Below are 26,784 nucleotides of genomic sequence, written 5' to 3' on the forward strand. Positions count from 1 at the left end.
GTGTTATTCGCTTGGAGAGAACCGGTTCAGGCCGGCCCTTATCGAAGGATTGTATTTTTCTTCATGCCGAAGACACTACATCAGGCCGGCCGGCTGGGAAAGTGTCCTTGGTACGGGGAGGTACAAGAATTTGGTGGGCGGCAGGTTACGGGCCGGAATTTTCCATGAGGAAACGCACCTCTATATTAGTGAAAGTCTGAGGCAGTTACATGTTCAGTCCGTAGGCGGCATCTAGCCGTTAGCAGTAAAGCTACTACTTATTCCAGGGAAGACAGACGCCATCTTGAAGGCGGAGAAGAACTGAGAGACAGATACTCTCCTAGCAGAATAGCCAGAGAGGAGAGAGTAGCCGATAAGGAAGAGGTCCCAGTGACTCAGAGAAGGGTGATCCGTGACTGCGGAGGTGTGACTTCCAGGCGAGCCGAGGCACAGACGAGAAGGGAACCTAGATGACCACTGAGTGCAGGCTACATACTACTAAGGTGATGTCGACCCTTTCTTATTAGAGTGTACAACTTAATCTTTCACTTTTCTTTGCAGGTTATGTGTTATATTGTAATGTTATGTGATTGCGTATGTAATGAGTAATAAAGTACCCAGTTTGTAGCGAACCAACATGTGCTGCGTGTTCTTGTATGAGAGGGTAGCCTATTCTTCTAGTCAGCTGCGGCTACATGAACAGATGTTAACCCTGATCAGGTAAGTGGTAACTGAATAAGGGAAAGAGGAGCCCCTCGAACCGGAGAACAGGCTATGCTCGAACTGGCAGTCTTTGTGTGATCTGATGAATAGTGAGACTGATTCCCTTTTTGTATGTTATGGTGATCATAGGATGAACTGTCGTATGAGACTGCCGTCTGGGTAGAGAGGTCTGGATTCGTATGGGATCGCGAGGCCGCCACTTGTGATACTGTCGTATGGGCAGAGAGGTCTGGATCCGTATGGGATCGCGAGGCCGCCGATTGTGCTGAGACTGCCGTCTGGGTAGAGAGGTCTGGATTCGTATGGGATCGCGAGGCCGCCACTTGTGATACTGTCGTATGGGCAGAGAGGTCTGGATTCGTATGGGATCGCGAGGCCGCCGATTGTGCTGATACTGTCGTATGGGCAGAGAGGTCTGGATTCGTATGGGATCGCGAGGCCGCCACTTGTGATACTGTCGTATGGGCAGAGAGGTCTGGATTCGTATGGGATCGCGAGGCCGCCGATTGTGCTGATACTGTCGTATGGGCAGAGAGGTCTGGATTCGTATGGGATCGCGAGGCCGCCGATTGTGCTGATACTGTCGTATGGGCAGAGAGGTCTGGATTCGTATGGGATCGCGAGGCCGCCACTTGTGATACTGTCGTATGGGCAGAGAGGTCTGGATTCGTATGGGATCGCGAGGCCGCCGATTGTGCTGATACTGTCGTATGGGCAGAGAGGTCTGGATTCGTATGGGATCGCGAGGCCGCCACTTGTGATACTGTCGTATGGGCAGAGAGGTCTGGATTCGTATGGGATCGCGAGGCCGCCGATTGTGCTGAGACTGCCGTCTGGGTAGAGAGGTCTGGATTTGTATGGGATCGCGAGGCCGCCACGTGTGATACTGTCGTATGGGCAGAGAGGTCTGGATTCGTATGGGATCGCGAGGCCGCCACTTGTGATACTGTCGTATGGGCAGAGAGGTCTGGATCCGTATGGGATCGCGAGGCCGCCGATTATAAGAGGTCTTGGTATGTATAGTAGGAATTCCCTGTCCTTAGCTGGTAGATATATGTGGTTGCACTATTGTAAATAGGTCCTAGGGAGGGGGTAACGTTCTGGCTGGGTTAGTGAGGCTCTGATGAGCGGGTTCTATCTGATCCGAAAACCCAAGCAGAACACAGTCTCTTGGGCTTAAGGTGATTTAGGATGAGATCTTCAACAAAGAGGTCCATACTGGAGCCCTCCGCTCCTTCGGGCACTCCCACCACACGGATGTTATTACGGCGGGCCCTCCCTTCCTGATCATCGAGCTGCAGTGCCATCAGCTTATGTTGGTGTGCCAGTTTCTGCACGCCTTCTTCCAACTTGCGCGCCGCCGATTGGAGCTCCCTTATGTTCTCCTCAGTTGCTGTAACCCTCTCTGAGGTTTTCTGCATGTCCGCCCTTTTTAAGTTAATCTCGATTGTGACCTTGTCGATTTTGGTTTCCAGGATCATGCCGACCGACTGGATCGCCGCCATGATAGAACTAAGGGATGGCTCATCCTCGGGCGGTTTGTCACCATGCGCCCCCTCCTCGGAGTTCAGCTGCCGCGGGACAGCGTATTTATCCAGTTTGTTAGATTGTACTGCGGGCCCCTTTCGGTTTTGTCATGGCAGAGTTCACACAGGTTGGGGACAGAGGAGAGCTTTCAAATCCCACCAGGCCACTTCGTGTCACCACCCTGGCTGGCCACTGTACTTCGGTCATCTCAGGCACACAGTCCAACAATGGAAGACTAGTACCACTGTCTAAGTCCCCACTGGATTCGCCTTGTTCCCCGTGTTGGGTGCACTGATCTGTCTCAGCCGTGGCTGCGATAAAATAGGGGGCCCGGAGATATGCCCGCACCTCTCCTCAGTCTGGTCTTGCTAGGCCTCCCGTCCTCTACACTGTGTCTCACCTCTTAAATTGGCCTTGGTGTAATCCACAGACAACATCTGTGCGGCCCCCAGGAGCTTCGTCCCAGGCACGGGGCCTTTCAATAAGTCCGGGCCTCACTGTGCTGATCAGGAGCCCAGACAGTTGCGGATCGGACGCATTAATTTCAGGCCAAGGTGAGCGTGTCTTAACCCTTGGCGCCGATCAGGGGAGGGGGCCCACAAATGTTGCTCCGGGGCACTGTGTCTTCCCACGTCGGATCCACTCACCGGGCACCTCCCGCTCGGCTGCCCAGACACAGGCCAACCGTTACCACCCGGAAGCCTCCTGCAGAGGACGATCCAGCAGGCTGCAAGTTATAATGGGTGTGGCGTCAGTAGCACCTGGGCTGTGTCGCCCCAGAACCGCTTCCACAGTTGGCGAGTTCGGCGCCTGCTGCAGGCCATAGAGCCCGGTTTTTGATTAGCAGGGATCCCAGGTGACGCGCTTGGCGTGCAGGCTGGTGAATCACGCGACTCTGCCCCTTCTCTACCAGGCTCGTCGCCGTTCAGATGAAGTGCCTGCGCCACAATCAAGGCTTCACACCACAGGGGCAATAGATGCCTCCCCTGCCGCAGAACTCCAATCGGAGAACAGCGCCGGTCAATTCCACCCTCCAGCTGCAGGATACATAACAGATATTCCGGTCTGTATCGCGGGCCCAGACTGAGTCGGAAAGTTAAGCAGCCATCATGGCCGATGCCACGCCACGCCCCCTCGACGGAGAGGTTTTGAGCGTGGACTGTGGCAGTCGGTAGGATCCAAGATCTGTGGGCTAACAGGAGTCGTCCCAGGTGGAGGGGGTAGAGCTCAGGATCTTCTCTGAGTTTAGCTTGAGGCAGCTCTCCTTCATCCAGGTGAAAGCTATGAAAGAGATCTATTGCTAACAATCTATATATCATGAGCTCTGGGTCCACTCCTTTCAACATTTGACTATCTTCAGCCTCTTTCTGCCATTGGCTTGAGACTTTGTCAACCATGTGTTGACTCGGCTCAGTGGAGTAATTGGCTTTCACCTAATGCTATAGGATGTTTTGTGTATCCTTCCACCTAAAGGCAAGTGCTTGCATTGAACTGCACAATGGACTAATTTACAATTATTGCCCTCTTTGTTTCCTCTGCCTCCCTCCCATGCGTCTTGCTGTAATGTCCTAATGCAGTGTGTGTAAGTACATTAAACCCAGACCTATTCGATTTGTCAATGCTTGATAACTACTTGCAGTCCTTCAACTGTATCTCAATGTAACTAGAGTGAGCTCCAGGAAGATATGAACTTTGGATTCCTGGATCAAAATCAGCCATTTCTGGGTCCTGCCCTTGTAATCAGTTTTGTCTGTCTAGATCCAGAGGGGTCGGTCAATATTGTCTCCACGACTGCTCCTTTGCCTGTTGAAACTATAGGGTGGAGTTGGAAAGCCCTCGCGACTGACACAAGAGTCACTCATGTACTGTTCAGTACCACAGACCTCAGGTACAGTTCAACATCTAGTTTGAATTCCACTAATTTCAAAGGAACTGAGGTCCCAAACTACGAACTCTGCACCGGCTCTCATATCGTTTACCAAGAGTTCCACTTTGGATTCTAAATCTGCAACAGCTTTAAATTGCCAATCCTCAGATCTGAAGTACCTCTGAGCAAGTGTGCTTTGATCCTCCCATTGCCTTCCAGTCACCACCCAGTGGTGGTCCAGTGAACCCGCACCTCGTACCTTCCTTTTGCTCCATAGAACCCTCCAATGAGGCTGAAGACGATCATGCTTTGATATGGTGTGTTGAACTTTGGCGGACTCTTAGGGCAGCCATTGTTATTGATTCATCACGCCTCTGTTTTCCCACTTTGGTTAGGGTCTTCCCACTCAGTGCCCCTGGGAACATGGGACTTCAGAGAGAAGAAATCCTCATTCTTCCTGGCAGGTGACCCCTTGTTTTATTGAGGTGTCATCACTGCACCTGGGAGCCATCATGGAAGGCCTTCAGATCCCTAGGGGTGGACCATCATCATCACACTGTGAGGAGGTTTTCACAACCTTGTAGGGCACATTCACCCTGCTCCCTTCTGGGTGGTCTACTTTTACCTCATCCTCGTCATCACCATGGAGGGGACCCACAGAGCATCCTCAGATTTCTGTTCTCCAAAAGAGGTGTCTCAGGTGTGCTCTGTATCCACTAATGTTTGGACAAGCACATCTCACCAGGCTTGAGAGATCCAGCTATTGACCGATGCCAGCATTCTCCCCCCTAACGGGATACACCTCCTTGTTAAAAACGTGGGATTCCGACAGCTTCAAGGAGATGGTGTACCTTAAACTCAGACATCCTATGCTGTACACCCCAACAATCACCAGAGATAGGGCCCGTAATCAAAGATATTCTACTACGGCCTGGGATTATGGCTGTGGAGGAACCACACAAGAGCACAGCCATCTTGGAGCCCACCAAGGACCCACAGAAGAGCACGGCCATCTTGGAGTCCACCAAGGAACCACAGAAGAGAACAGCCATCTTGGAGACCACCAAGGAACCACACAAGAGCACAGCCATCTTGGAGCCCACCAAGGACACACACAAGAGCACAGCTATCTTGGAGCACACCAAGGAACCGCACAAGGGCACGGCCTTCTTGAAGCACACCAAGGAACCACACAAGGGCACGACCATCTTGGAGCCCACTGCGGAACACACAAAAGCATGGCCATCTTGGAGGCCACCTAAGAACTACACAAGGGCACGGCCATATTGGAACCCACCATGGAACACACAAGAGCACGGCCATCTTGGAACCCACCAAGGAACCACACAAGGGCACGGCCATCTTGGAACCCACCAAGGAACCACACCAAGGAACCACACAAGAGCACGGCCATATTGGAACCCACCAAAGAACCACCCAAGAGCACGGCCATCTTGGAGCCACCACGGAACCATACAAGAGCATGGCCATCTTGGATCCACCACGGAACACACAAGAGCACGGCCATCTCCATTCAAAGTTGGTTTACCATATTAAACATAATAATCGTGATTAATAGACTGTGGTGAGAATGTTATTGTAGGTGTGTCATATTTATTAGACACAATGACGGAAGTCAAGAACATGTAGAAGAGAAGACAGGTTGCGTCTGTAGAAGAAGCACACTTCTAAACACGGCTTGGAACGCCAAATCCCTCTTTCCCACCACCCCATGGGCGAGGCTCCTGAACACCTACGAGGTCACTTCATTTGACGTATAACTTCCGGTTCACGTCACTTGCCACATAATCCACCATGTCTGCACAGCTGGCTGATTTCCACAAATATATGGTAGCCATTGACAGTGCGCAATCACTGTTCATATTCGAGCATCTGATGTCTGTATTCGGGTCTCCAAGACAAGAGACTTGTACCCAATCCGTGTTAATGTTTCCAACCGGAGGTCCGTGGGAGCAAACACGTGACATATAATGTAATCCAAAGAAAGTGGAAAGAAAGATTTTTTTTTAAATAATGCGGTTTCATCATTCTTGAAAATTCCGGTTTCCATCATGCACACAGTTCTCATAACAGAAATTCTTGCACGAGGACACTCAACGTTTAAAAGATTCTCACACACTTTGCACCTCTTTTTCATACCTCGCGCCTTGAACCTAAAACACCTCCTGGACACGTAGTACACAGGTAACTTCTGGGGTGTTTCTCGGTGGAGCCGCGGATTCCAAAGGCGGCACCGGATGAACATGGACACAAACTGTCATTTAACACAATTATCGAAGCCCACTCGGGGTCTGCTGATGAACAAGGGGTGAGGTCACGGGGGTTTAGTTTCTCCGAATTTCAGCAATGGATAAGATTCGTGTAGGCTCATTTTCTCCGACAGGTCGAAAGGACAGCGTTGATGAAATGCACCCCCGCCCTTCACCCCACAATAAAATAATCAGCTACTGGTAATTAACCCTGCGAACGCGGCCCGCTGATCTGACGTTCTAGAAGGTTCGTTCATTGGAAGCCAGTGTATTGGAGGTAGCCATGGGACCTTTAGTTACTACTTTTTTTTAAACACAGCTAGCACATTATCCCACAGATTCAACCACATATTTCGATTTTAATCATACAATGAAATGCAAAATGTGCACTTCCGGCTTGACAAATGTGTTTTCTTGCCACGTAATTTACACAGCCCTGTGATACTGTCGTATGGGCAGAGAGGTCTGGATTCGTATGGGATCGCGAGGCCGCCGATTGTGCTGATACTGTCGTATGGGCAGAGAGGTCTGGATTCGTATGGGATCGCGAGGCCGCCACTTGTAATACTGTCGTATGGGCAGAGAGGTCTGGATTCGTATGGGATCGCGAGGCCGCCGATTGTGCTGAGACTGCCGTCTGGGTAGAGAGGTCTGGATTCGTATGGGATCGCGAGGCCGCCACTTGTGATACTGTCGTATGGGCAGAGAGGTCTGGATTCGTATGGGATTGCGAGGCCGCCGATTGTGCTGAGACTGCCGTCTGGGTAGAGAGGTCTGGATTTGTATGGGATCGCGAGGCCGCCACGTGTGATACTGTCGTATGGGCAGAGAGGTCTGGATTCGTATGGGATCGCGAGGCCGCCACTTGTGATACTGTCGTATGGGCAGAGAGGTCTGGATCCGTATGGGATCGCGAGGCCGCCGATTATAAGAGGTCTTGGTATGTATAGTAGGAATTCCCTGTCCTTAGCTGGTAGATATATGTGGTTGCACTATTGTAAATAGGTCCTAGGGAGGGGGTAACGTTCTGGCTGGGTTAGTGAGGCTCTGATGAGCGGGTTCTATCTGATCCGAAAACCCAAGCAGAACACAGTCTCTTGGGCTTAAGGTGGTTTAGGATGAGATCTTCAACAAAGAGGTCCATACTGGAGCCCTCCGCTCCTTCGGGCACTCCCACCACACGGATGTTATTACGGCGGGCCCTCCCTTCCTGATCATCGAGCTGCAGTGCCATCAGCTTATGTTGGTGTGCCAGTTTCTGCACGCCTTCTTCCAACTTGCGCGCCGCCGATTGGAGCTCCCTTATGTTCTCCTCAGTTGCTGTAACCCTCTCTGAGGTTTTCTGCATGTCCGCCCTTTTTAAGTTAATCTCGATTGTGACCTTGTCGATTTTGGTTTCCAGGATCATGCCGACCGACTGGATCGCCGCCATGATAGAACTAAGGGATGGCTCATCCTCGGGCGGTTTGTCACCATGCGCCCCCTCCTCGGAGTTCAGCTGCCGCGGGACAGCGTATTTATCCAGTTTGTTAGATTGTACTGCGGGCCCCTTTCGGTTTTGTCATGGCAGAGTTCACACAGGTTGGGGACAGAGGAGAGCTTTCAAATCCCACCAGGCCACTTCGTGTCACCACCCTGGCTGGCCACTGTACTTCGGTCATCTCAGGCACACAGTCCAACAATGGAAGACTAGTACCACTGTCTAAGTCCCCACTGGATTCGCCTTGTTCCCCGTGTTGGGTGCACTGATCTGTCTCAGCCGTGGCTGCGATAAAATAGGGGGCCCGGAGATATGCCCGCACCTCTCCTCAGTCTGGTCTTGCTAGGCCTCCCGTCCTCTACACTGTGTCTCACCTCTTAAATTGGCCTTGGTGTAATCCACAGACAACATCTGTGCGGCCCCCAGGAGCTTCGTCCCAGGCACGGGGCCTTTCAATAAGTCCGGGCCTCACTGTGCTGATCAGGAGCCCAGACAGTTGCGGATCGGACGCATTAATTTCAGGCCAAGGTGAGCGTGTCTTAACCCTTGGCGCCGATCAGGGGAGGGGGCCCACAAATGTTGCTCCGGGGCACTGTGTCTTCCCACGTCGGATCCACTCACCGGGCACCTCCCGCTCGGCTGCCCAGACACAGGCCAACCGTTACCACCCGGAAGCCTCCTGCAGAGGACGATCCAGCAGGCTGCAAGTTATAATGGGTGTGGCGTCAGTAGCACCTGGGCTGTGTCGCCCCAGAACCGCTTCCACAGTTGGCGAGTTCGGCGCCTGCTGCAGGCCATAGAGCCCGGTTTTTGATTAGCAGGGATCCCAGGTGACGCGCTTGGCGTGCAGGCTGGTGAATCACGCGACTCTGCCCCTTCTCTACCAGGCTCGTCGCCGTTCAGATGAAGTGCCTGCGCCACAATCAAGGCTTCACACCACAGGGGCAATAGATGCCTCCCCTGCCGCAGAACTCCAATCGGAGAACAGCGCCGGTCAATTCCACCCTCCAGCTGCAGGATACATAACAGATATTCCGGTCTGTATCGCGGGCCCAGACTGAGTCGGAAAGTTAAGCAGCCATCATGGCCGATGCCACGCCACGCCCCCTCGACGGAGAGGTTTTGAGCGTGGACTGTGGCAGTCGGTAGGATCCAAGATCTGTGGGCTAACAGGAGTCGTCCCAGGTGGAGGGGGTAGAGCTCAGGATCTTCTCTGAGTTTAGCTTGAGGCAGCTCTCCTTCATCCAGGTGAAAGCTATGAAAGAGATCTATTGCTAACAATCTATATATCATGAGCTCTGGGTCCACTCCTTTCAACATTTGACTATCTTCAGCCTCTTTCTGCCATTGGCTTGAGACTTTGTCAACCATGTGTTGACTCGGCTCAGTGGAGTAATTGGCTTTCACCTAATGCTATAGGATGTTTTGTGTATCCTTCCACCTAAAGGCAAGTGCTTGCATTGAACTGCACAATGGACTAATTTACAATTATTGCCCTCTTTGTTTCCTCTGCCTCCCTCCCATGCGTCTTGCTGTAATGTCCTAATGCAGTGTGTGTAAGTACATTAAACCCAGACCTATTCGATTTGTCAATGCTTGATAACTACTTGCAGTCCTTCAACTGTATCTCAATGTAACTAGAGTGAGCTCCAGGAAGATATGAACTTTGGATTCCTGGATCAAAATCAGCCATTTCTGGGTCCTGCCCTTGTAATCAGTTTTGTCTGTCTAGATCCAGAGGGGTCTGTCAATATTGTCTCCACGACTGCTCCTTTGCCTGTTGAAACTATAGGGTGGAGTTGGAAAGCCCTCGCGACTGACACAAGAGTCACTCATATACTGTTCAGTACCACAGACCTCAGGTACAGTTCAACATCTAGTTTGAATTCCACTAATTTCAAAGGAACTGAGGTCCCAAACTACGAACTCTGCACCGGCTCTCATATCGTTTACCAAGAGTTCCACTTTGGATTCTAAATCTGCAACAGCTTTAAATTGCCAATCCTCAGATCTGAAGTACCTCTGAGCAAGTGTGCTTTGATCCTCCCATTGCCTTCCAGTCACCACCCAGTGGTGGTCCAGTGAACCCGCACCTCGTACCTTCCTTTTGCTCCATAGAACCCTCCAATGAGGCTGAAGACGATCATGCTTTGATATGGTGTGTTGAACTTTGGCGGACTCTTAGGGCAGCCATTGTTATTGATTCATCACGCCTCTGTTTTCCCACTTTGGTTAGGGTCTTCCCACTCAGTGCCCCTGGGAACATGGGACTTCAGAGAGAAGAAATCCTCATTCTTCCTGGCAGGTGACCCCTTGTTTTATTGAGGTGTCATCACTGCACTTGGGAGCCAACATGGAAGGCCTTCAGATCCCTAGGGGTGGACCATCATCATCACACTGTGAGGAGGTTTTCACAACCTTGTAGGGCACATTCACCCTGCTCCCTTCTGGGTGGTCTACTTTTACCTCATCCTCGTCATCACCATGGAGGGGACCCACAGAGCATCCTCAGATTTCTGTTCTCCAAAAGAGGTGTCTCAGGTGTGCTCTGTATCCACTAATGTTTGGACAAGCACATCTCACCAGGCTTGAGAGATCCAGCTATTGACCGATGCCAGCATTCTCTCCCCTCACGGGATACACCTCCTTGTTAAAAACGTGGGATTCCGACAGCTTCAAGGAGATGGTGTACCTTAAACTCAGACATCCTATGCTGTACACCCCAACAATCACCAGAGATAGGGCCCGTAATCAAAGATATTCTACTACGGCCTGGGATTATGGCTGTGGAGGAACCACACAAGAGCACAGCCATCTTGGAGCCCACCAAGGACCCACAGAAGAGCACGGCCATCTTGGAGTCCACCAAGGAACCACAGAAGAGAACAGCCATCTTGGAGACCACCAAGGAACCACACAAGAGCACAGCCATCTTGGAGCCCACCAAGGACACACACAAGAGCACAGCTATCTTGGAGCACACCAAGGAACCGCACAAGGGCACGGCCTTCTTGAAGCACACCAAGGAACCACACAAGGGCACGACCATCTTGGAGCCCACTGCGGAACACACAAAAGCATGGCCATCTTGGAGGCCACCTAAGAACTACACAAGGGCACGGCCATATTGGAACCCACCATGGAACACACAAGAGCACGGCCATCTTGGAACCCACCAAGGAACCACACAAGGGCACGGCCATCTTGGAACCCACCAAGGAACCACACCAAGGAACCACACAAGAGCACGGCCATATTGGAACCCACCAAAGAACCACCCAAGAGCACGGCCATCTTGGAGCCACCACGGAACCATACAAGAGCATGGCCATCTTGGATCCACCACGGAACACACAAGAGCACGGCCATCTCCATTCAAAGTTGGTTTACCATATTAAACATAATAATCGTGATTAATAGACTGTGGTGAGAATGTTATTGTAGGTGTGTCATATTTATTAGACACAATGACGGAAGTCAAGAACATGTAGAAGAGAAGACAGGTTGCGTCTGTAGAAGAAGCACACTTCTAAACACGGCTTGGAACGCCAAATCCCTCTTTCCCACCACCCCATGGGCGAGGCTCCTGAACACCTACGAGGTCACTTCATTTGACGTATAACTTCCGGTTCACGTCACTTGCCACATAATCCACCATGTCTGCACAGCTGGCTGATTTCCACAAATATATGGTAGCCATTGACAGTGCGCAATCACTGTTCATATTCGAGCATCTGATGTCTGTATTCGGGTCTCCAAGACAAGAGACTTGTACCCAATCCGTGTTAATGTTTCCAACCGGAGGTCCGTGGGAGCAAACACGTGACATATAATGTAATCCAAAGAAAGTGGAAAGAAAGATTTTTTTTAAAATAATGCGGTTTCATCATTCTTGAAAATTCCGGTTTCCATCATGCACACAGTTCCCATAACAGAAATTCTTGCACGAGGACACTCAACGTTTAAAAGATTCTCACACACTTTGCACCTCTTTTTCATACCTCGCGCCTTGAACCTAAAACACCTCCTGGACACGTAGTACACAGGTAACTTCTGGGGTGTTTCTCGGTGGAGCCGCGGATTCCAAAGGCGGCACCGGATGAACATGGACACAAACTGTCATTTAACACAATTATCGAAGCCCACTCGGGGTCTGCTGATGAACAAGGGGTGAGGTCACGGGGGTTTAGTTTCTCCGAATTTCAGCAATGGATAAGATTCGTGTAGGCTCATTTTCTCCGACAGGTCGAAAGGACAGCGTTGATGAAATGCACCCCCGCCCTTCACCCCACAATAAAATAATCAGCTACTGGTAATTAACCCTGCGAACGCGGCCCGCTGATCTGACGTTCTAGAAGGTTCGTTCATTGGAAGCCAGTGTATTGGAGGTAGCCATGGGACCTTTAGTTACTACTTTTTTTTAAACACAGCTAGCACATTATCCCACAGATTCAACCACATATTTCGATTTTAATCATACAATGAAATGCAAAATGTGCACTTCCGGCTTGACAAATGTGTTTTCTTGCCACGTAATTTACACAGCCCTGCATTATAATGTGGCACTCTGTAGCCGCTTAATTCCAGCTGCACGACCCTTGATTTATGTGTCCTACCTGCTACTTGTATTTTGAATTAGTTTGCGTGCCACCCACTAATTTCAGCTCCCAGCTACAACCTCCGTGCCCCCCCGCCTCCCAGTCTATGCCCCCGTCACCTCCCCCTCCCCCCCCCCCCCGCCTCCGCCTGTGCTGCCTGATTCGATCTTCTAAGAAAACGCCCTTTATTTGGAGAGATTGCCCCTGAGGCCTGACCCGAGAGATGGTCAGGCCATAAATCCATATTACTGCCAAGGAAGTGAGGGAAGTGTCAATGTGTGTGATGCTGGGGCCCCTGGGGGTCACTGCCTCCCTGCAACTTATCCTGGGCTGTCAGGCACGTCTTAGGCAGAGTGTGAGCGGCAGGATGTAAGCGTTAGAGGCCAGGAGAGTGCGGGAAGGAACTGTGCGTGCTCTCTTTTTCCTGTCCATGTCTGCCTGTCTGCCTGACTGCCTGCCTGTCTGTCTGTCTTCTGTTTGACTGCCCGCCCCTCTGTTTGTCCGTCTGTCCGTCTGCCTGCCTGCCTGTCTGCGTGTCTAGCTGTCTGCCTGTCTGTTTGTCTGTCTGCCTGTCTGCATGTCTGTCTGCCTGCCTGTCTGCATGTCTGTTTGCCTGCTTGCCTGCCTGTCTGTCTGTCTGTCTGCCTGCCTGTCTGCCTGTGTGTGTGTCTGTCTGCCTGCCTTTCTGTCTGCCTGCCTGTATGTCTGCCTGCCTGCCTGCATGTCTGTCGTCTGTCTGTCTGCCTGCATGTCTTTCTGCATGTCTGCCTGTGTGTCTGTCTGACTGTCTGCCTCTCTGTCTGTCTGTCTGTCTGTCTGTTTATCTGTCTGCATGTCTGCCTGCATAAGTACTCTACCTGAGAGGCTGGTACTCATGAGTACTCTACAGAAGAAACTGGTACTCATGAGTACTCTACTGGAGAAACTGGTACTCATGAGTACTCTACCGGAGAAACTGGTACTCATGAGCACTTCACCTGAGGACCGGTACTCATGAGTACTCTACCTGAGAGGATGGTACTCATGAGCACTCTGCCTGAGAACCGGTACTCATGAGTACTCTACCCGAGAGGCTGGTACTCATGAGCACTCTACCTGAGAGGCTGGTACTCATGAGTACTCTACCTGAGAGGCTGGTACTCACGAGCACTCTACCTGAGAGGCTGGTACTCACGAGTACTCTACCTGAGAGGCTGGTACTCACGAGCACTCTACCTGAGAGGCTGGTACTCACAAGCACTCTACAGAAGAAAGTGGTACTCATGAGTACTCTACCAGAGAAACTGGTACTCATGAGCACTCTACCTGAGGACCGGTACTCATGAGTACTCTACCTGAGAGGATGGTACTCATGAGCACTCTGCCTGAGAACCGGTACTCATGAGTACTCTACCCGAGAAGCTGGTACTCATGAGCACTCTACCTGGGAGACTAGTACTCATGAGTACTCTACCTGAGAGGCTGGTACTCATGAGCACTCTACCTGAGAGGCTGGTACTCATGAGTACTCTTCCTGAGAGGCTGGTACTCACGAGTACTCTACCTGAGAGGCTGGAACTCATGAGTACTCTACAGCAGAAACTGGTACTCATCAGTAATCTACCTGAGAAACTGGTGCTCACGAGCACTCTACCTGGGAAACTGGTGCTCACGAGTACTCTACCTGAGAATCTTGTACTCATCAGTACTCTACCTGAGAAACTGGTGCTCACGAGCACTCTACCTGGGAAACTGGTGCTCACGAGTACTCTACCTGAGAAACTGGTGCTTACTAGTACTCTACCTGAGAAACTGGTGCTCACGAGCACTCTACCTGGGAAACTGGTGGTCACTAGTACTCTACCTGAGAAACTGGTACTCACCAGTACCCTACATGAGAAACTGATACTTACTAGTACTGTACATGACAAACTGATACTTACTTGTACTCTACCATTACTAAGATGCCTCCTTTGACTCAACACAACCCAACACACAGACCCTACTTGAGGTCTACACCTGCATTGTTCAATTCACTCCGTCGAGGAAACAAGCCTTGATGGCCTCAAACAACAACTCAAGCTTTACTTGTTTAATCATCCTGCAGTACCCCGGCTTCCCGCTGTCCTCCTCCATCCCTCATCCTAGCTCTGGGACATACTCTGCTGCTAGTGCTGGGAATAAGCAGACACTCTTACCTTTAGGACCTGCTCTAAGTTCTCCAGCTTGGCTCGAAGCTGGTGGTTCTCTTTCACAGCCAAATTTCGTTCCTTGGTCACTGCGACGAGTGTTTCACTAAGTTGGTCATAGTCTGTTTTCACCTGTTAAAGATTAAAAAAGAAGAGTTGAAAAAGCCCAAATAATGAGTCAACCCAGCAAAGCTTTGGCCCAAGCAGTAAATAGATGCACAGCCACAAAATAGCACTGGGTGAGGCACAGCTATAGAGGTAATCACAAAATGGCGGTCACAGCTATAGAGGTAATCACAAAATGGCGTCCCAGAGCACTTGTTGACGTTTGTGTTGTCTCAATGAATTTGTAAACGTGTGCAGCAGGCCTGTTCCATCGATGCACGCAGGATCTGAGACAGCATCCCTGTGCCCATCAGGAACACCCCAAAGCTGCTCCAATTTAGGGAAGAGTTGAAGACGCACCTCTTCAAAGAACACTACATCACAATGCATTAAATAACCATCCTCAGCCTAGCTTCCTCTCGTACTACTTGTCATTATGGGCTCTCTTTGACCTTGTACAGCACCCCACTGCCTCTTGGCTATGCTAACTCTATGGAAATACCGCAGACATACATGCTCTGGTTAAGGTGTGAGGAGTATTACAGCCTGACATCTAGTTTTCCCACTGGCGCTTTGGAGAGCAGTAAGTATTTGCCACTCAAAGATGGCCGCACTGTTTGCCACCAGGTTGTACCTGTGAGCGTGTCTACCCACAACTGTCCCAAGCGAAAGGTTTTAATTTTACTAACATTATTTTTCATAGGGAGTATTTTTATAGCATGCAGCTTGTGCCAGAAGACAGCCAAGAACTTCACCCAAGACATGAAGGTAGACGTCCCAATGATCTGGTGAAACAAGTGTGCCAGAAATATTTACATAAGCAAAAGCAAACACAGCGCGCCATCTGGTGATAGAAGACACGGCTATAAGGTGGTGGCACAAAATCAGACATTCAAGGGGGGGTCTCGGGTAATATGGGGGTAGGATATGGGGGTAGGAGAACAAGAGGTGTGACGAGTAAGATCTTAAGTTATTTCCTGAACGTTAATGATGAGGGGCAGTCCTCGATGAAGGGAGGGGGAGATTGTTTGGTAAGTTGGGGCGAAGAGAGGATAAGGGCTGTCCTCCCCACCTTGGGCATTCTCAGGGACCAGTTAGTTACAGCTGTAAGTGGTGCATGTGACGCCCAGGAAGACATGTTTCTGAAGGCGTCAGGTTTTTTGGGACGTGGATGGCTTTATAGTTCATGCAGTGGATCGAATGTTATGCAGGCAGCATCACTGGTCAGCGAGTGTGGTGATCAGCATTACACATCTGTGCAGAGATCAGACAGGAGACGCCATGGACAACAGCCATCCGTGAGTGTGGAATGTAGGGGGTCTGAGCAGAGCATCACCACCCACCCGTGCCAGGCGGCGGAAGCCCCGCTATGGTGAGATGGGAGTCATGGTTTGCAAGGTGAGATGGGAGTCAAGGTTTGTAAGGTGAGATGGGAGTCATGGTTTGCAAGGTGAGATGGGAGTTATGGTTTGTAAGGTGAGATGGGAGTCATGGTTTGTAAGGTGAGATGGGAGTCATGGTTTGTAAGGTGAGATGGGAGTCATGGCTTGTAAGGTGAGATGGGAGTCATGGTTTGTAAGGTGAGATGGGAGTCATGGTTTGTAAGGTGAGATGGGAGTCATGGTTTGTAAGGTGAGATGGGAGTCATGGTTTGTAAGGTGAGATGGGAGTCATGGTTTGTAAGGTGAGATGGGAGTCATGGCTTGTAAGGTGAGATGGGAGTCATGGTTTGCAAGGTGAGATGGGAGTTATGGTTTGTAAGGTGAGATGGGAGTCATGGTTTGTAAGGTGAGATGGGAGTCATGGTTTGTAAGGTGAGATGGGAGTCATGGCTTGTAAGGTGAGATGGGAGTCATGGTTTGTAAGGTGAGATGGGAGTCATGGCTTGTAAGGTGAGATGGGAGTCATGGTTTGTAAGGTGAGATGGGAGTCATGGTTTGTAAGGTGAGATGGGAGTCAAGGTTTGTAAGGTGAGATGGGAGTCATGGTTTGTAAGGTGAGATGGGAGTCATGGTTTGTAAGGTGAGATGGGAGTCATGGTTTGTAAGGTGAGATGGGAGTCATGGTTTGTAAGGTGAGATGGGAGTCATGGTTTGTAAGGTGAGATGGGAGTCATGGTTTGTAAGGTGAGATGGGAGTCATGGTTTGTAAGGTGAGATGGGAGTCATGGTTTGTAAGGTGAGATGGGAGTCATGGTTTGCAAGGTGAGATGAGAGTCATGGTTTGTAAGGTGAGATGGGAGTCATGGTTTGTAAGGTGAGATGGGAGTCATGGTTTGTAAGGTGAGATGGGAGTCATGGTTTGATCTTGGGCAGGAGGCTGGGCTGAATGTACATAATAAGGATGCCCAGGGAGGGACCTGAGGAAACAGGCAAAGGTGGGAAAAGCTGCATTCCAAATGTGCAAGGCAACTATCCTTGGTTGATGCTTGTCTCAGTTTATTAGAAAAACGATTTTTCTGGCAGGGCTCAATTTTAAAAGGGCTTGTGCCATTCAGTACTGCATGGCGTCTAAGCACTACCTTACCATAAGGTACAGCTGTGTGTCGTCATCACGTTACTGTAGCTTGATGTACTTTCAATACGAACATCCCAAGGGTCCCCAAGTATGATTCTAATAGTGTTGTTTTGAGGGTGGAGCCCTAGGGGACCCCCCCCTCCCCCCAGGAGTCAAGGGCTTGCAGGAGTCTTGTTGAATGTATTGGTGTATTGTGGCTAGATGAAAGGTGATCCTCTTAAGGGCATCACTGGATAAGAGTATTGGGTAGAAATTGATGTTAATGGTACCCCCAAAAGAATCCCTGTGCCCGCGCCTTTCTTCCATTCCTTTTTCACTTTTCCGAACCACAGAATGCGCACCTCGCCTGTAGCCTGGGGCCTCCTAAACATGGCGCAGGATGGCTCTGTGAACTAAACGCTCGCTGCTGACATATGCTGTGATCTGTGGATCATAAATTCAATCTCGGAAAATGCCAACTCAGCGTTCCATCCTTCCAAGTTCAGCAAATTGCGTACCATTAATTTAGGAGAAAGTAACACCTGCTACTTAGAGGGATGATATTCATAGTGCCTCGAAACAGCACGTGCAGATTCAGTTGCTATATAAAAACAGGTTACTATCATTATTATTACAGAGATTCTAACTAGTCACACAAGTGTTCCTGTAGTCAGGATGGACTGAATGACACTCTCTCCTGGGGCTTCGCACAATCGCCCCTTCCAGCTCCCACAGACACGGGGCGCAACACCCCTGAAGGTGTAACAGGAAACGTTCTACGCCTACTTTTAAACGTTTAACTCACAGGATCACTTGGAGACTCAAAGAGACAGTCAAACACAGATGCTGACACACTTTGAAGACAATTGTTCACTTAACACTCACAGTAGCAGTCACTCACATAGTGTATACTCACAGACTCATTACAATGTACAATGCAACTCAGTAATGCACTTACTGACTCCAGGTAATCAGGAGTGAGTGAATAGATACAAGAAGGTTTCACTGAAGAGAGATGAGCCAGCACCTTGTACTGAGTCTGAAACACTCATTCACCCTCGGTCTGGTTTACTGCTCATGTGTAGCACAGAACACATATTCTAACAAACAAAAGGAATCCACCTGAATGAGATTTGTATGGTCCCTACAATGGTGGGGAGCACACTGTGTTCTTTAAATACCCCTCACACACCAAAAGGGCCCTTGGTGTCATGCTTCAACATAGGGGTCTTCGCGTTCATCTACGGAATGCGGCGTGCTACTAACCAATGACTACGCGGGAGCACTGATGTAATAACTATGTGTGGTGCGTGAGGGTTTAGACGGTAAGTGAGTGGTGGGGTCAGATGTGAATTAATGCGTGAATGTTAAAAAATACCTTGCATGTGAGGGCTAAAAATATTTTAATAAACCTCCGTGCTGGTATTGCTAAAAGGGGTGTGGTGGATGTATCTTGTATTTAATGTACAATACCTCTCGTGTGCGTCGATATGTTTCGAAGCGTAAAGCTTCTTCTTCAGGATGGGGTGCACAGATCCCCACCTTACTCACGTCAGGGTTGTGTATTGTCGTTAAATTACAAACAATATATGTGATATAAATGCGGAAACTAGACTAAATGTGCCTAATTACTAGATTCCAAATTGTAAGTACCTGCAATGCCGCGGACGGGACAGTCTTGACAGGGAGTACCTCCCTTATTAGTTCTATTAAGCACGGGGTCCCTCCGTATTACAGGCTCATGATGCAATTCGCCAATTTGCAGCAAGTCCTCATTGCAGGTACTTATGATTATTAGAGGTTTAGAGGCCCGGCAGATTTCCTGCATGTGTACACAGCTGTGGGCCCACTGTCACTTCTAAATGCAGCCCTGCCTTGCAGGGAGGTTTAGTTATGGTAAGTTGATCTAATTACAATTGACACTGACCTATAAGTCACTAGTATATAATAGGGCCAGGGGGTTCAAGCTACATATAAATCCCTAGTATATAATAGGGTATAGAGGAACCACTGTATGCCTGCTGTCATTTTAAAGGCAGTCTGTCTTTAAAAGTAAATTGTTTGCACATTTGACTTTTGTGGTATGGGCACTTTAAAAGTGATAATCTCCCTTACTTTTACACATTAGGCCTCCTCTAGGTGTCCCAGGGGCGGGGGCCATGACACTATAATAAGCAGTAACCTTATAGAAGATGTTTTATATGTCCCGATGAGGGAAAAGCAGCCCATTTCATTTCCCCCATAGTAGGTAATTAGCTCCATGGTCTAACATTGCAATATTTTATTTAAGTATAACTGTTGCTAGTAAAGGAGAAAATGCCATTCAATGACTAAAAAGATTGGTATTCATGATTTCAACAACTAGCCACTGTTGAATTTGTCAAACTAGTACAGAAAATAAGTTATAAGACTTTCTTTTGTGGGAGTCTAAATCCAGCCTTCTAGCAGTCTCCCCTGATTGGTCAGCTCTAAGAGGCTTAGCCAGGCTGCTTTGATTAGGTGATAAGTGGCCTGCATAGAGCTGAGGTTATCTGATGGTGGGAGTTCTGCAGCTGCAAAGGCCAGGCCAGGCAGGGGATGGGTAATAAAACCTGGGCTGCAAAGAGAGGAGGCCAGTAAAGGAATGCCAGGCCTAACTACCCCCACATTCTGTACCCCCAGCCAGATGGCAGGCTTAGGACAGGAATTTGCAGAGGTGAGGAGGAGGAGAGCTAATGGGAATGAGCGACACTGTGGGCTGGTTTAGCCAGCTCTTGCTACTCTGGAGAGAATTCATCCATGTTGGATTTTGGAAGTGCAGTGCTTTGTGGGACAGAAGATGCCACACTTTGGAAGAATTAGGTGTCCACATGAGTGACAATGAGATGGTTATAACAACAAATTATTTTTGAATCTATGTCACTATGTGTTTATGTATATTTATGTAACAGTTCTTTGTACCCCCTAAAAAAGGTGTTCATATTATAAATCTATGTTCTTAAACGTTTACACGTGTAGAATAATCTGTGCTGGATTTGTTCAAGTTGAAATAATTTAATTTAATTTCGGGAACAGCTTGATGTAAGTCACTGGATAGAGCTTAAAACCATTGATTGTTTATGAATGCTTGATTAAGCGGAAGGAAGAAAATCCCTTGTAGGCACCTTTACCTGCTATTACACTTTGGAGGAAGCGGTCATGCTTTTGGGTGGCACCCAGCATCTCATTGGGCAGAGGTGACCCCTGCTTGTTGCCCCAGAACAATGAACAAATATGTGAGAGCTGCATAGCCTCTAGGATCTGCGGCCTGAAACTACAAGGAGAAGAAGGACTGCCCTGATGGAATCTGGATCTTCACCCAAAGGACTGCACTCTGACTGACTGAACCTGCTGCACAATCTGGTAGTACAGCCCTAAAGACGTTGCTTTGCTTCAAGAAGGATTAAGACGTGGACTCCCTGCAGGCTACTGGTTAACAGAGCTCACCTGCATCATCTTCACCATGAGTCCTTAGCCTGGAATGCGTTCAGTAGATTTTTAATGATTTTGCCAGATGCATTGTAGGAATTGGAGTCCAGACATCCCAGAAACCATCTAGGAGATTCTACACCTTTGGATTGGTGTTTTGGATATTTTGAACCTTCAAAGAGACCTTATGGAAGGACTTCCAGAAGTTGGGAGATATTTTGGGAACTTTTGTGGAAAAGTTCCATAAGGTGACCGACCCGACGTCGAGAGTCAAGCCGGCCACCTTCAATCACAACCCGGCCTAGATTTCAGGATCTTTCCACTGAAAGATCCGGTGCTCCAGACTTCCAGGTTTTGACCAGGGCCTCGCACAAATTCAAAACGGTTAACCCGCACCAAATCCTGCCTGATGAAGTGCCTTGCCCTTCGTCAGAAGAAAAAGCTCCAAAAAAGTTTTGAAGTATGAAGTTAAAATTTTGCCAGGGGCCTCCCGCTTAGTGTATCCGCCCAGGGCTCCATCACGGTCAGCCTCAAACTTTGACTGTGCCCCGTCCAAGCACGACAAGATGTTCCAAATGAGCGCTACATGTTTTTAGGCACTATAAAGTGGTACATCTTTAAAGATTCATATTTCTGGTTCCCTACATTGGATGTTTGCAGTTTTCGTGTCATTTTAAAGATGAAAATATATCATATTTTTATAAATTGGTGTGGGATATTTGTCTGTTGTGTCTTACTTATTTAATGTGTTGGTGTTTTTAAATGCTTTACACACCTGTCTCCTAAATTACGCCTGACTGCTCACGGCCAGCTACCAAGGGTGGAGCAAGGGGCTAATTTACTGAGACCTTTGATGCAGTGGGGTACCTAGGGTGGGGCAGGAGTTGGAGGGGTGATCTGTCCCGGGCGGCACGAGTTTTGGGGCGACGGCCTTCTCCCACCCCTACCTGCCATCTCGGGGGCAGCAATTGTTCCCCCCCTAAATTTCGCCCGTCGTGGGGTGGCAATCGGTGAATCTCGCCAGCACCCTCCCGCTCTTCAATGGGGTGCCCAAAGCAGGGACCGCCACGGGCGGCCATAAGGCTAGCTACGCCACTGCTTTGATGAACTTTGTTTTGTGTTAGTGGGCTTACTTATTGCTGGCGGTTGGTGTATACTTATCCCTACCAATAACCCACTTGCCAACATCCTGAAAGTGTCACATTTTTAAGACTGGATAGTTCTCTGGGTGGTAGTAACTCTAAATCTAAATTCAACATTCCAGTGTCAGTAACGCGTATTTCCACAACCAATGCGTGTGAGCAGAAGTTAGAGAACTAATAGGAGTAGGCCCAGGTGGCAAATTTAATTTTGCTCTTGGAATTGGCAGAATTTGGAGACTATGTTTTACTCTTGTAACGCAGAGTTCTGGCCAAATTCCGTAAATCGCCTCCCGGCAGAAATCGTTTTCCAGTAAGGCTCCAGAAATGCTTTTTCTAATTTTTTACATCCTTGTGTTGCTTGCTGATCAATAAATACTGGCAAAGTCAATAGTTCTCACCTTTAAAAGCTATTAGATTTGATAATGTTTTTCAGCCATTCTATAAAATATTCCAGAGGCTGTGCAGCATGGCTAACTAAGAAAAACAAAAAAAATGTCTCAGCCAGTCATGCCATTTTGTAGGCGTGCACACCACGCATGTGCGTGCCTCCAAAATGGCGCACCTGCTTTTTTATCCAACTCATATAGTCAAATAATAAAAAAAAATATGCAAAAGCATTTTTTAAGCATGGCTCGGGGAAGCAACACAAGGGCACGGGTGAGAGTGACCAACATGGAGGGTGCAGGTGAGAGGGCAACAACAAAGAGTGTGTGGTGGGCAAGAGAAGCAACTGGTGGCATATAGGCGGGGGGGGAACATATGGGTGGCAGTGAGCAGAATGGAATGCAGGGGAAGAAAAGTAAATAAAGAAGACACCTGGAAATCACATGCACTTTCATGGAGTGCTTAACCAAAAAGAAAAAAAAGAAAAAAGTAGTGCTTGAAAAGCAAGTATTGGATGCAGAGATGCCCCCAAATCGAAAGAGATGGTAAAGAGGCAAAGCCCCTAGGGCGGGACAAGACAAGATTGAGAAGCCGGGACACAAATAAGAAGCAGGTAAATGAGAGGGACAGGAAAGTCAGCCAATGGTAAGGAATGGGCGGGCTGGAAGCCCCTGTATGTTCTTAGCAAGCCCATGACATGTCTTTCACAACCAGACAGCTGTGCTGTGTGCTAGGCTCGACCTTTAATGCATCTTCTATATCCCTCAAACGCTGCTCGAAACACTGACCTTTACTTAAAGCTTCTGAGTGATGCCTCGCCCCTCGATATGACCTTTTCCTTCCCTTCCATCCTCTGCACGCCTCCTCGCTCTGAGCACCACCTACTGTGCCACATGCATGCCTTCGATCCGTTTCCAGGATAACAAGCTCCCCATTTTGAAAGTTAGACTCTGTTGAAACCTAAAGTCCTTTAGCTCATCTGTGGCCCCTCCAGCCATCAGCACAAACTCACATACCCCTCCCCCAGTAATGATCGCGCCTTACTCCTAACAATCCACCACCAAGAAACTGGAGTAAAAGCTTGGGCTGGTCAGCTTGAGTGCACAGGACTAACACCAACAATGACCATTGGCACTGGACTAACAACTGATCTTGGTTTTCCAGAGCACCCGGCACAAAGCGCTTCAATGTCAAGGGTAGTAAGCGCTATACAAATGTGATTCCAATACTTGTTCCCATCCACTCTCAGAGGGTGCCACGAGGGCAGGAACCCACCATGACGCCCTTTGCCCCAGTTTCCTTTGTGTGCCACCTGGGCAGGACCTCACATTGGAGCCTGTGTGCCTCTTTCCTCAGTGTGCCACCTGGCCCCTACCCTACAATGGTGCACGTGTCCCCCTTTCCTTGGTGTACCACCCGGGGAGGACCACACAATGACGTCCTTTGCTCCCTTTCTTCGGTGTGCCACCTGGGCCTTACCCCACAATGACGCCCTTTGCTCCCCTTCTTCGGTGTGCCACCTGGGCCTTACCCCACAATGACACCCTTTGCCCCCTTTCTTTGGTGTGCCACCTGGGCCTTACCCCACATTTGCGCATGTGTCGCCCTTTCCTCGGTGTGCCACCTGGGCAGGACCCCACAATGGTGCCCGTGTCCACCTTTCTTCGGTGTGCCACCTGGGCCTTATTCCACAATGACGCCCTTTGCCCCCCTTTCCTCGGTGTGCCACCTGGGCAGGACCCCACAATGGCGCCCGTGTCCCCCTTTCTTCGGTGTGCCACCTGGGCCTTCCCCAACAATGGTGCCCACGTCCCCCTTTCTTCAGTGTGCCATCTGGTCCTTACCCTACAATGGCGCATGTGTCCCCCTTTCCTCGGTGTACCACCTTGGGACGACCCCACAATGGTGTTCTTTGTCCCCCTTTCTTCAGTGTGCAACCTGGGCCTTACCCCACAATGATGCCCTTTGCCCCCTTTCTTCGGTGTGCCACTTGGGCCTTACCCCACAATGGCGCACATGTCCCCCTTTCCTCGGTGTACCACCTGGGGAGGACCCCACAATGGCGTACATTGTCCCCCTTTCTTCAGTGTGCCACCTGGGCCTTACCCCACAATGGCGTACTTTGTCCCCCTTTCTTCAGTGTGCCACCTGGGCCTTACCCCACAATGACGCCCTTTGCCCCCTTTCTTCAGTGTGCCACCTGGGCCTTACCCCACAATGGCGCATGTGTCCCCCTTTCCTCGGTGTGCCACCTGGGGAGGAACCCGCAATGGCGCCCGTGTCCCCCTTTCTTTGGTGTGCTACATGGGGAGTGTAGGAGAGTAGGATCTGCTTCACATGTTTACCCCCACTTTTTGCTGGTGTTTCACTGTTTTTCGACGTTAGTCTGGCTGGGACCCTGCTATTCAGGGGCCCAGCCTAGCTGCTTTCTCTATAAATTGATTCCATGTACTTTAGGTACACCACAGATTGGATCCTGAGGTAACCTTGTGAGTCCCTAGTATATGGTATACTATGTACCCAGGGCATAGGTACCCCAGAGGCCTACCAGGGGCTGAAGCATGTATTATGCCACCCCTGGAAAGCCACGCAAAATGACACCACAGGTCTGCTACTGCAGCCTGGGTAAGGTGGTGCATGCACCCCTTACTGAGGTATAGGTTCACTATACCTCACCTATCACTGCACATACAAACCTATCAGTCACTCCTATGGTAGGCCTTAACAATCCTGAAGGCAGAGTGCTAGGTTACAGGTGAGAGGGTGCCCAGGCATGAGCTGAGCCCCTCTGCAGCCTTCGGAATATCTTCTCCGGGGTTGTCAGTGGTGCAGCCTGACCATATACTCTTAAGTGCATTATATCTTAAACGGTTAATGCTAACTTTGGACTGGCTGCATGGAAACATGTTGTGTTTGATGTCAAACACCTTGGAATCTTACCCCCACATCAGTTCTTGATGTGAGAATATGATCCCACCCATCTAGAGGGAGAGACATGACAGTACTGGTATACCCAGTAGAAATCTAATAGATCCCTGGCATCACAAAATGGATGCTGCAGCCACAGACACGGGTCTGGCCTCCTGCTGCTGACCAAAACTCTGGCAGGGGAGGCCTGGACAATAGGTTTCCTGTCACAGGGAGGTGTAGCCACCTCCCAGACAGGCCTATGTGTATTGGGGCTGGGTGGGAGCACTCTCTTGAAGTCCTGCACTGGGGGCACACTTGATGTCCCTGTGCATAGTCCAGCCCAAACCGGTTCAGGGGCTTCCATCCCCTGCTCTGGCGCGAAACTGGACAAAGGAACTGGGTGTTGCCACCCCTCTTTCCAAACCCTCCCATAGGTGGGTCCCCAGAGCTAGTCCAACCCCTTCCTTAGGTATAAGTCAGGAACCTCTGTAACCAGAACTTTAGATATCCCTGGACGAAACTCTGAAGCTGAATCCTGGAACTTCAACGCTCTACTAAAGACTAGAGGACTGACTAAATCTCCCTTGGGGTCAAGGAGTGACTCCCCTGCTTGGGAGGCACCAACGAAGCATTTTGCCGGTCTGCATTTCCGAAGCTCCCGCCGGACTCCAAAGTATTTGCAGCCCAGGAAAAAGATTTCCAGACATCTCAGAGGCCGACCCGAGTCTCCAGCAAAGCTGAGACCCGCAACCCTCGTGAGTAGCGTGGAACTGGAACTCCTGGTCACTGGGCACTTTTGCAAGTGCATTGACTTTTCGACGTCTCTTGAAGTCGTACTTGGGGTTACTTGTAGCCCCTACCTCGAGCAGAGAATCCAGCGAAGATTGTCAGCCTAGTCACCCCGAGTGGCCCGTGAGCTGCCATTTTGTGTTTCCTCTCATGGTCCCTTCGCGATCCCTGGTCCGTCGACTGTTGGGTCTCTGAGGGGGTAACTTTGATTTTCCTTGGGCTTTCCTGGTTGCTCCAGACATGCCCCAACTCCCAACCAAGTGGTGAGTCCCTCAGACCTTGCTGGTCTGTACCGAAGCCTCTTTCTCCTTTCTGCATGGGTTGCTGTTGCCAAGGCTTGTTGTGTCCAATCTGGGCACTGACTCTGCAGCACTCGACATCCTTTATGGGATAGCTCGAATCCAGCTCCTGGTCATCCTCGATGCCTCCTGGTCCTCGTGGCTGCAGAGTCAAGCTTCACCTCCTTCACCTGAAATCACCCGACATCGGTGGGCATCTGCTTATCGCCTTCCTGGTCACTGGCAAGTGACCCAGACTCTGTCCCCTCTGCTTTCAGGTTCTTCTCGACTTCAATCCAGGCTTGGATCTCTTCGGACACTTCGCATCTTCCCGGCAGCAGCACTTCTTCGCGAGCTCCCATTGAAATCGACGACGCGACCCGACACCATTTGACACCCATGCACCCGGCTGCCCTGGGTGAGGTAACACGAGTACTCCGGTGCTCCCATGGGTGTTGACCCTAGAACTTCCTAAGTCCCAAAGGGTTGGGTGCTGACTCATTTCTAAGTGTCCCTAATCTTTAAAAATCTAACCGCGACTTTCCCCATAGAAGCTAACGGGAGCTCGCGGCTGTGTTCTTACACTGCACATGGCCCCCGTGGGTCTCCTGTGTCACTACC

At 49.8% G+C, this 26,784-nt stretch overlaps 1 protein-coding gene across 8 annotated transcripts in view; it reads right to left on the reverse strand.

The window, feature by feature from the left end:
- The window catches only part of RIMBP2 (RIMS binding protein 2), a 1,529,140-nt gene that overhangs the window by 563,297 nt on the left and 939,059 nt on the right, over positions 1-26,784 (reverse strand). For all 8 annotated transcript variants that reach the window (XM_085633657.1, XM_085633660.1, XM_085633661.1 and 5 more), the window contains exon 8: positions 14,622-14,744. In XM_085633657.1, the coding sequence (XP_085489783.1) occupies positions 14,622-14,744 (123 nt within the window). The remainder of the gene's footprint in view (positions 1-14,621; positions 14,745-26,784) is intronic.

Source organism: Triturus cristatus, chromosome 11, assembly GCF_964204655.1.
Source record: "Triturus cristatus chromosome 11, aTriCri1.1, whole genome shotgun sequence".
NCBI lineage: Eukaryota > Metazoa > Chordata > Amphibia > Caudata > Salamandridae > Triturus > Triturus cristatus.